We start from the raw sequence: 11,645 nt of genomic DNA, 5'->3' as shown, positions 1-11,645 counted from the left end.
TAACTGTCGCAGAATTAAATTGCCATCAGCTGATCTGTCCGTCCAGCGAACATTCAGTGTAAGTTCGTATCAACTCTAAGAAAGGGTATTTCCTTGGCCACAGAAAATACTTTCCTATTAATCCATTAGAGAATTGTAGCAAGGGTCAAAATCGTAAAGGGACATTAATTTGCAAGGCAGAACCAGAAAGTCATGTAATTTGTGCACACAACTTTTATTAACTACACACTAATGCAGACTAGTCTAACAAACAAACATACATACGTACAATCACTCATACATGGGGAAAGGCTAAATGATAGTTGATGGATGAAGCCATCAGGAAAACCAGAGAATGCAGTTATGGAAAAAGTCATTTAACCACCTGAGTAAAACCATCAGCACCATTTATAATGGGGTCTATAACTTATACTAAACCTCTGTTTCGTTTAGTTAAATGTTATACTTGCACTGCCTTTGGTCGGGTCGAGTGTCCGGAATGCAGTCTCAGATGAAAGTCTTAATGGTTTCAAAGTTTTGGACTCCCGATCACGTTCTTCCGGGTTGAAGAGTGATGAATTCCCAAGATGTTCTGAGGTAGAAATGTTCTTCCAAGTGTTGAATGGAAAAGAGCTAAGAAAGAGATCATGCTGAGGTCCAAGGAGCTTGGCTGAATGGAAAGACAAGGCCGCACGGCCTGGCACAAAAACTTAGAGGGTCAGAAAAAGTTCTAGCTCACATCCTCTTAGGATCTAACAAAACCGCAGACTGCTTGGGCATCTCTGAAGTGAGAGCTTATCTGCTATAGAGGTCACACCTCTGGGGTGTCAAATACCCAATGGAGTCCTGGATTTTTGGAGGGAAAGTTTTACGACCCTTTGTCTCTGAACATGGTAATTTGCATAGGTAATTCACCTGGGTTAATGCACAAACTTCTAAAGATTCTTAGGACACTAATATGTTGCATAGGTATCGACATGTAATATTCACTCTCAATTAGATCACCCGAAGACGAATTGATAGAGACTAAACATGATGCAGCTAAAGTGAAATTAACTAGTGATCTATCATAAGCATGCAGAAAACAGTGTACAACACACAAAAACATATACAAGAACAGTAATAATATACACAATGACCTAAAGGTATGTGTGTTCATTTCAAGAAGGGTTTTCTATGAATTAATTAGAGAAGAGTCCATTTTTATGGTGTAATGTGTCTTTCCTAAGAGGAAGTGTTGCTCTACCTCAGATGGGTTGCCATGGAACCAGTATGTGTATTAGGTGGTGGTGGTGGTGGGGGTGGGGGGGGGGGGTCTGTGACCATTTGTTAATCTAATAACTAATTGATTTGTTAAATCAAATGCAAAATTGTGTGTCTGATTGGTCAAAATGCTACATTATTATACACGTTTGATGATTCAGTTATTTTCTTGTTTATCACTGTGAAGCTGCTTTAAAACAATCGTATTGAAAAAAACTGTATAAAGCACCATTAAAAGTTGACATGACTTGAATTGTCAAGAAAATGTATCTTGTTTTGTAAATGTTCAGATATTTGTACTGGAAACAACAAAATCAATATGCAGAATTATATAATAATAATATATAAATAAATTACCTCATATTTTCCATTTTTCAGAACCTCCATATTGTCAAAAGATTACATCCCTGCAAAAACAAAACCAAATAAATAATTAATTAAAACTGTTTTTTGAAACAGTAAGTAAAACACAAAAAAGATAACTGGTGTACATTAAAAACAAATAAAATTGTAAGTTTTTCTAATGTTTAATTCAATGTGTTACTTGCCATTTCTTTGTAATCTTTTTAATCTCCCCCCCCCCCCCCCCCCCTCCTCCAGTGTTGATGTGAATGCTGGGAAAGACAAACATACTGTCTCAGCATCCAGCATGACAGGCCGATCAAATATTCACTGCTCAGACACAGGTGAATAATTTCATAAACTATGAGTCACCTGGGCTTTTATCAGGGTCTAACGTGTTTCAGTCTCAAAATTGCATCTTCCTCCCCCGGGCTCGAGAAAATAAATGTTACGGTAAATGGGAACAAGTGGCCAACTAAAGCAGCATGAAGGATGACCGTGGTGCTGAGACGACAGGCCGAGTTCCTTGACTACCTGCGGAGAGTATAGAAATAGAGCATGTATCACAGAGACTATTGTTTCCTGAGCACGCTGGGCGGCTGCATTGATCCTGCCGAAGTTTTAGTTGTGAAATATTCCTCATGACTCACTCTATTTGTAGCCTTAATGCATCTCAAATTTAGGTGAGCTCCTATTAATGACTGAGCGAAATGTTAGGAGCTCTCTTAGGTCTATTGCTGATCAGTGACATTTGTGTGTTAGCATTTATTAAAGGTCTCTGACTAATGCAATCCTTAATTAACCAATTATTATTATTTGATTTATTCACAAATGTACACTGAAATGTTCTGCATTTAGGCTTGCTGTACAAGCTATTAGTTAATAAAAGGTCAAATACATGTTCAGTATCTCTGCTTACATGGTTTTGGCAATTACTGTCATCCAGAGAATAAACATTTTAAGAGTATGATGGATTAAATGTGTTAGAACAGTAAATCAGCCTATTATTTGTTTATAATTCATAATAATGAAGGATATACAGAAGAATCAGACGTCAGTGATTCAGTCTCATCAGTCAAATTCAGTTCAGGATAAGTTCAGGATAAAGAACAACAGTTTAAACAACAGTTTCTACAACTGCAGGCCAAAGACCTTGTAAAAACTTTTTTTTTTTGGCCTCTACTCAGGTCTATTTGCTTTCAGGTCATCTATATAAAGTGCTGTAGTGATGACATATTTTTGTAGGCCAGCCCAAAAGTTAACATCACCCTGGTTTCCATTACAAATTCCCAGTAGGATTTTTTGTTTTTTCATTGGCTGAAAATATGTGACCAACAAAAGTTTATGAGTCATGTTTGGTTTTCTTACACATTTTATTACAAAAATGTTTACAAATGTACACAACTTTTTGAATTTTGAAGCATACTTGGCAGAAGTAAAAACTGACATGTAAGCTATAAGCAAATGATGCATAACTTCAAGTTTCTGACAACTCTTTCAGTCTTCATTTAAAAAACTTTATTTAAAATTTCCATGAAACTTTTTTTGTTACAGTCAGCAGGACTCACTCAGTCAGCAAGAGTGAGCGCAATGATAAACACAAGTCTATGAAAGCGACTAGTGTGTGGATGAATTTATCTGTTTGGTGTGATGACATTTAATTAAATTTCAACGGAAACCTGTATAGTCCCATTCAGACACTTATTAACTTTTTCAAGACATGTAAAAGCTTTATTACCTTAAAACCCACTCAAAAAAAACCATTGACTTCAGAACCCATGACTTTCAGTGCTAAATGCTAACTCATTTCCAGGTTTTGGCCTACAAAACTGCATCATACCTGCTAGCTAACTCCTTAATGTTGACACAGCTGTCTTTTACCAGACGTGCATTTAAAATGTGCAATCTTTTTTTTTTTTTTTTTTTATTCAAAAAACAAAAACACAATATGTTTAAAATGTGCAGTCTATGCAGTGCCACTACAGATGCCATTCTGTTGTGGGCATTAGGCTATATGGGTTAAATACATGCATATTGCATAATAAATTTAAATTATTTTAAATAAATTGTTTTGTATTGATTTATGGTAAATAAATACCCACATGAAGAATATATTATAGTAATTTATAGTAAATACTATAGTGTTTTTGAACTATACTATAGTAAATTGCATTATATTGTATATATTATAGTATTTACAACACTTTGTTAAATAATGCTACTACAGCATACTGTAGTATTAACTATAGTGAACTGATAAACTGTAATAAATACTGTAGTATACTTTAGCTTTTACTACAGTAAACTGTAGTGTGTTGTAGTATAATATACCCTGTAGTTGTAGAAAACAGTACAGTATGGGTAAAGTATTTTGTTTATATTACTATAGTTGTTATATTACCACAGCAACTATAGAATTACAACAACAAATTAACTCAAGTAACTTTACTATAGTATGGTTAAAAAACACTATAGTATTTACAATAAATTACTATAGTATTTTTTCATGTGACACAGAATTCAATGACTTTCACGGCATAAGATATTTAAATAGGTAAAAAACTATTTCATTAATAATATTAATAATCATAACATTTCGAAAAATGTTCAATAAATTAAATAAATGTCACTTGTTGGCTTCAGATTTGCGTATTTCGTACGCACCTCTCCAGTGTTTTCTGCGAACTGGTGTATGCGCACTTCCCACGCAGTGTTGTTACACTTGAAACACGCCTGCTGTAGTTTGAACCCGGCGTGCAGCAGCCAATCAGAGTATAGGTTTTTGTCTCGCTTAGGGTCGCTGCATGTTCGTTCATCATGGTGAGTCCAAAAAAACAGACGGTTTATTCACATAAACTCAAAACTGGCCTATTCTAACATTTACAAATAACACATATACACACTGCACGGTTTATTTGCTTGGATTAAAGACTTGTAGCGAAGAAATGGCTGCATTACAGACAAAATAAATGTTGGTTAGCATGTAAGCTAATGTGAATGAGTGACTGATGCTAAAGCTAAAGCTAACGAGCGTTTGAATGAGAGTTTGGATTTATTATTGTGATTATTAAAGCACGTGTGTTAGACGTGTTACATATCTGATTGTGTGAAACATTTATGCTTCTAAACAGTTTGTTTATGATTATCTGTTTGCACTGATGATGTTACTGTGTTAGACTGGAGGATATAAACTCCATCACACTGTCTTGTATGATAAACTGTGTTTTTATTGATAATCGGCGACTGATAGTCGATCTATTCCTGATGAAAGTGAGACTGAACTCTTGATTTGTCAAACTCTGATAAAGCTATGATAAACTAGTGAAGTCTGAGTGAAAGTTGATTGAGTTTTGAGATGCATGATTTGTTAAGGGTAGTAAGATGGTAAGAAATATCTGGTTTGTTATACATTGGAAGTATATATATTAATAAGCTTTACGTTATGCTAGTTGGTTTGAGTGAAATGTTTAGGAAACGTCTGACAGTGATAGTTCTGCTCACATAAACTTGGATGTGTTGGTTCTGTCAGATTAGATCATGTTCGGGAAAACTTCATCACACTATAAATCAGTGATGTGCAGGATCTTTATCAGAGCTGTAGTGGTTACTGTAATGGACTCTCTTGTTCATAACAGTCCTCGACTGATGCTAATAGTGGCCCCAGTCAAGCACCACCTTTTCCTGGTGTACTACCTTCAGGAATCCCCCCGACCTTTGTAAGTTGGTGTTGGAAAGCCTTTACTGTAAAGCCATCTCTCTCTGTCTTTGCGAATGCTTGGTTGTTCATTCTCATTCATGCCTTGAATATATTTTTGTGTTTTCAAAGATGGGGCCACCAGGAATCCCGCCTCACTTCCCTCCAATGGGAATGCCACCCATGGGCCAGAGGCCGCCCAGCATGGCCCCCATGCCACCGGGAATAATGCCCCCCATGATACCCCCGATGGGAGCTCCGCCCATGGCACAGGTAAGAGCTAAGAGCAAACACTGCTTGTGGCAGTCAGATTTTACTTTGAAACGATGCAGTGTTTTTAAATCAGGGGTTTACATGCTAGCTTATGGACATGGTAATTCACACATGCAAAGTAGCCTAGCTGTGCAAACAGTAGCACAGCGCGGCTGACGTACATCACACGACAGTGCCATTCTGGTGGTTTTTAGTATGTATGGATGGTAGTCATATTAATGACAATAAAATAAGTTCTTCATCAAATGTAGTAAATTCTCTGAGAGTACACAAATTTGGATGCAAGTTTCAAGTTTGGGTTATTTATATAGCACATTTAAAAACAGCAAGCACGGCTGACCAAAGTGCTGAACAAACAAATACATAGAACACAGGACAAACCACAGTTTCATACCATGAACTCGCAGTGAATTAAAAGCCAAAGAAAAGAAATAGGTTTTAAGAGATGATTTAAAAACAGTTAAAGACTGTGCCGATCGGATATAGGCTGGAAGGATTTACCACAGCCTAGGGCCAGCAACCGCAAAGGCTCTATCCCCTCTATGCTTTAAACGTGATCTGGGGACAGAGAGAAGTCTTTGATCACCAGACCTCAGATTTCGAGTAGGATTGTATGGATAAAGTTGATCAGATAGATAGCTCGGTGCCAGATTATTTATAGATTTAAAAACAAAGAGAAGAATTTTTAACTCAATTCTAAGATGCACAGGTAACCAATGTAACGATTTCAGAATTGGAGTAACGTGATCAAATTTACGATGTCTTTTGAGGAATTTAGCAGCAGAGTTTTGTACTAATTCGAGATGAGATGCCAAGATAGAGAGAGTTGCAGTAATCCAAGCCAGTTGTAATGAGCGCATGGATAGTGATCTCTGACGTTTTCACAGAGAGAAAAGATTTAATTTTGGAGAGAAGGCGTAGCTGAAAAAACAGAAACTAATAACCGCATTTATTTGTTTATCAAATTTAAGACTCTGATCCCAGAAAACACCTAAGTTCTTAATACAGGAAGAAGTAAAAGGAGCAAGGTAGTCCAGATCGATACTTCTGCTCCCTGAATTTTCGCTAGGGCCAAAGACCATAAACTCGGTCTTTGATTCATTCAGAAATAACATTTTTTGAGAGAACCATGTTTTCACTTCATCCAGGCATGCAAAAAGAGATTCTAGAGCAGCATGTTTATTTCGTTTCAGGTGTAGATAAATTTGGGTAGTAAATCTGCATAGCAGTTAAATGGTACACCATGCTTTCTGAAAATAGAGCCCAAAGGAAGTAAATACAACAAAAAAAGAATGGGTGCGAGAATAGACCCCTGCGGCACCTCACAGGAAAGTTTAGCAGGCAATGAAGAAAAATTACCCAATCTGACAGAGAAACTTCTATTTGTTAAATGTGATTTGAACCAGCTAAGAGCAGTTCCCTGGATGCCCACAAAATATTCTAGTCGAGATAAGTTTATTATCAACTGTATCAAAAGCTGAGGTTAAGTCTAACAGAATTAGGATAACGGAGTCAGTCGCCAACAAAGTATCATTAAGGACCCGTAATAAAGCAGACTCTGCTATGCAGAGGCTTAAAACCAGACTGGAAGGTTTCAAAAATATAATTTGCACTAAGGAAAGACTGTAGCTGAATACATTTTCTCCAGTGCTTTTGTAATAAACGGAAGATTTGAGATGGGTCGAAAATGATTAAAATTACTGGCATCGAGAGAAGGTTTCTTAAGAAGAAGTGTCACAGTAGCTTCTTTGAGGCTATCAGGTATAGTCCCTGAAACTAGACATTTATTCAGAAAAGACACCAAACTAGGTCTAACCAAATCAAAAATTAGTTTTAAAATATGTGGAGGGAGAACATCATGACAGCAAAAAGAATGTTTCAAATTGTCGATAGTTTCTTTGAGAGACTGGAGAGAAACTGGATTAAATTCACTCCATATGGATGAAGAGCAGCAAAATTCAGGTGAAACATTAGCAAGTGGTTACAACTGAGATCTCAGAGTAGTCAACTTATCACAGAAAAACCTTGAGAAACCTTCACATAATGACACTGAGGTATTTGAAATCACATTTACAGGAGCATTTAACAGAATTTATAACTGAAAATAAGGCTTTAGAGCTATGATGGTTCTTTGCAATTAAATTAGAGAAATACTTAGTTTTAGCGGATTTCACTGTTTTCTGAAAAGTAGCAAAACAGACTTTAAGCATTTCATATGAAATTGGCAATTTGTCCTTTTTCCATTTTCGTTCAGCTCTTATACAAGCTTGCCTCAGAGAGCGGATGTTATCATTGAGCCATGGTTCAGTTTTAGGTTTTGACTTCTTAGGTTTAAGAGGAGCAGTGGTATTCAAAACCTCTGAGCAGGCAGTATTAAACAGACTAAGATGCTGTTCAGCATCCAAGTCAGGTAAAAATGACTCCAGGGACAGAGTCAAGCTCACCTTGTTAAATGTGTTTGTGAAGTTATCACACAAGTGGGAAGAAAAGGAACGAGTCAGTTGTACAGTAGGAGTAATGCTTGAACTTAGCTGAGAGAAAGGCAATGTAAATAATACAGGCATATGATCTGAGAGCAAAGTATCAAAAACCTGAGCATCAGTAATAGAAAAACCGTGAGAGAGAACCAAGTCCAAAGTATGTCCGTGTGTATGTGTAGGATCTTTCACCCACTGAACCATATTGAACCATATTGAAACCATAGTCAATCAGACTGAGAAACTCCATTTCCAGAGGTTTAGACTGACGACAGCACACATGTATATTAAAATCACCTAGCAGAAGAATATAGTTATACTTTGTAATGCAATCACCCATAAAAGCAGTAAATTAATTTATAAAGTCTTTAACTAGGTGAGGGGGCCGATACACCAGTGCTAACAAAACAGGATCATTCCATTCCAGTCGCAACAACTGTACTTCAAAGCTACTGTAAACAGCAGACGGAACAGAACGACAGTGGATACTAAAACTGTTTTTTAAAATTACTGCTAGACCGCCCCCGTGGCCAAAAGAGCGGGGCAAATAAAAAAATGTGCAGCCTGCTGGAACCAAGTCAGCGAAAGGACTCCGATCACCAACCTTAATCCAAGTTTCTGTGATGAACATAAAATCCAATGCATGAGTAGTGAAAAAGTAATTTAATAAAAACGTCTTATTGACTAACGACCGAGCAGTAATCAGAGCCATCCTGGAAGGCGACGGGATGACGGGAGTAGAGGCTGTGTTCAAAGAGCAAAGATTCTGAAGATTAACTCCACCGCGGCGAACACGGAGAGGTGAGTAGGGAGAGATCGTAAATGGAGAATCCAGATGAATGGGTCAAAGCCAGCGAGCAGGATGATTCAGCGAGCGCCAGACAGCACAGCGGCCACTTCCGCGTCATACGGAAGAAGCTGGAAATGCGGCCCGTGCGCAACTCCATTTTCAGTTTGACAGCAACCCCTCCGCGCTTCCCACGTCTCCTGCGACGCTTTCTCCAGGAAATATCAGGATGCCATCTGCGCAGATAATCTGGAATGTCCAAGATGGAGTTTGGAAAACACGATTGTGATCTAACCACAGAGCTTGATAACTGAGTTATAGGCGGTCACAACCAAGTCTTTAATATCCAGAAGTAACTGGCGATCATAGACCAGAGGGGAGGAACAGTTCGACATGGATAGAAAAACGGAGACAACACAAAGTAGCAGAGAGGCCAGACGGCATGCCATGTACACTGGCGCCATCTTGGAAAATCAAAAGGTTTCCAGCAAGGATTGTCACATGAGCAATCTGTAATTTTGTAAGTTTGCATAGGATAGTAATGATTGTTAATTTCTTATGAGTAAGATTTTAGCTAATTATTTTAAGTTTAGTGGGTGCTGATTTAAATAATGATTGAGTTAGAATTAGAGTGATTTGCCAATCAGTTCACTAGTGGTTGTGCTACACACAATCATAATCCGAAATTTTGGAAAGCTAGTCTACAGTCCCTCATTTTACGGCAAAGAATATTTAAAGAACTTAAATCTGACACGTGTGGGTGTGAGTAAAGTGTTTTTTTTTTGTTAATTCAGAAGTGATTGGAAAAATCAGTTTAAATCATCTCATTGGTAGCAAACTTAAAACATTGTAATGGTGGTGTTTTTCATTTGGCACAAGCTCTATATAAGAACTTAAAAGGGATATTTCACCCAAAAATGAAAATTACCCCATGATTTACTCACCCTCAAGTCATCCTAGATTTATCTGACTTTCTTCTTTCAGACAAATACAATCAACGTTATATTAAAAGATATCCTGGCTCTTCTAAGCTTTATAATGGCAGTGAATGGTGGTCAAGATTTTTTAGCAAGATAAAGTGTATAAATCCATCATAAAAATTGCTCCACACGATTCCGGGGGGTTAATAAAGGCCTTCTGAAATGAATCAATGTGTTTGTGTTAGGGGTGGGAATCTACAGGCACTTCACGATCCGATCCGATTCTGAGAGTCACGATCCGATTCCAAAACGATTCTTGAGCTACATTTTTTCCCCCAATTAATTCTTCTGCTGTGCAAATACAACTTTACATCTTAACCAAAATTGGAGTTTATATGCTTTTTGTTTATAGTTGGAATCTCTGTGTCAGTACTTCCATCTTAAAAGTAGGGGTGTGAATCTTGGTTTCACGATTCAATTCAATTACGATTATCATTATCAACTCAATATCATGTCACATTCTCAGTTTTCAGTATTAGTGCACATGGCTACATTTTCATTTATATTTTAAATCAAATTTATTTTGTGCAAAATTTAATTTTACAGACAATAGTTATGGGTTTTTCTTTTTTTCCTCTGCGTTATTGCCGTTTGATTATTACTGATGAGATCATAGACAGTGGCAGTTTTAACAGGCTGCATTCAGACTAATGCACAGATCGGTTTCGATATATCAGATGTTTTGTCCTGCTCTGACTGTGTGTACATCAATTTTGTATAAAAAGTATTTGAGAATGCAATTGCATTTAACCGCAGCTGCAATCGAGCTTCAGGACAAACAACCACAAAGCACATGTGAAAGTCTGTCAGTGCGTGAGTTTCATGCATCTAATAGTACTGTATTCCAAACGGTATAAATGAAAGCATACCTAAAGTAAAACACGGCGGGTGGAAGCACACACTGTCAAGCAATGTGCACTTCTCACAGCGCAAATTCTGTGCAGTGAAGCCCGCTGCGTCTCAAGCGCGCACATGTGCCATATGCGGGAAAAAACCCAAGACCGGAATCGATTCTGAATCGTTGAAGAGAGAATCACGATGCATCGGAGAATCGTTTTTTTTTCCTCCCACCCCTAGTTTGTGTATGAATAATATCCATATTTAAGACTTAATAAACTGTTATCTCTAGCTTCCACGTTCACAACAGAGTAGCATTCTGGTGGATGGCGTTGTCGTAACGTAAGCTCTGGTGATTAGCGACGAGAGCAGAGCAAACCAAAACATCGGTCACAAATTAGAAGTAAAAATCAAGGATTTGTAAAGAAAAATGTCAGAGGATTTCAATATAAGCCAAGAGGAGACTGGTTTTCCTTTGCTGTAAACAAAACTTGGTTCTCGTGAGGCTAGCATATTCTCACTGGAGCTTATGCTACGTGCAGGGATGCACAATATTGGATTTTTGCAAATATCTGATATGCCGATGTTTTTCAACTAATTTTGGCTGATACGATATATTTCCTTTTGTTTGGAAACAGCACAAAGTCCCTCCTGTGCAGAAATTATACAGTAGCCCCTCACTGCAGAACAAAGATCCAGGGGCTGGGCTTGGATCCACATCTAGGGGGTGGAGATGGGTAGGTTTAGGGGTGGGGATGGGTGGGATTAGGTATATGTAAGGTGGGAGGAGTTGGATCTAGATCCAACCACGCCCCCTTGACCTTGTGTTCTGCAGTGAGGACCATCTCAAATTACAAGCAAAATATTTTTAATTTTAGTTAGTTTTTAACAAGAACTTATTTATTAGAATTAAATTAAAAAAAATAATAATGAAGGTTTTTTGACAGTACATTGAAGCTTTGAAAATAACTATAAATAAACGATATTAATCGCTGCATTTCCCCTATGATGTT

The 11,645-nt window shown here is 37.5% G+C and overlaps 1 protein-coding gene across 2 annotated transcripts in view; it reads left to right on the top strand.

Annotated features, from left to right (window-relative positions):
- The first annotated feature begins 4,353 nt into the window (after positions 1-4,353).
- LOC306877246 (pre-mRNA-processing factor 40 homolog A-like) overlaps positions 4,354-11,645 on the top strand; it is a 34,731-nt gene continuing 27,439 nt past the window's right edge. The window contains exons 1-3 of one of the 2 annotated variants that reach the window (XM_079428887.1): positions 4,354-4,404; positions 5,220-5,300; positions 5,411-5,551. In XM_079428887.1, the coding sequence (XP_079285013.1) occupies positions 4,402-4,404; positions 5,220-5,300; positions 5,411-5,551 (225 nt within the window). In that variant the 5' untranslated portion in view covers positions 4,354-4,401. The remainder of the gene's footprint in view (positions 4,405-5,219; positions 5,301-5,410; positions 5,552-11,645) is intronic. The other variant, XM_079428888.1, reaches the window with a different exon arrangement.

Source organism: Barbus barbus, assembly GCF_936440315.1.
Source record: "Barbus barbus genome assembly, chromosome: 11".
Taxonomy (NCBI): domain Eukaryota; kingdom Metazoa; phylum Chordata; class Actinopteri; order Cypriniformes; family Cyprinidae; genus Barbus; species Barbus barbus.
The sequence above is the reverse complement of the archived record's forward strand: the minus strand, read 5'-3'. Positions and strand labels throughout refer to the sequence as shown.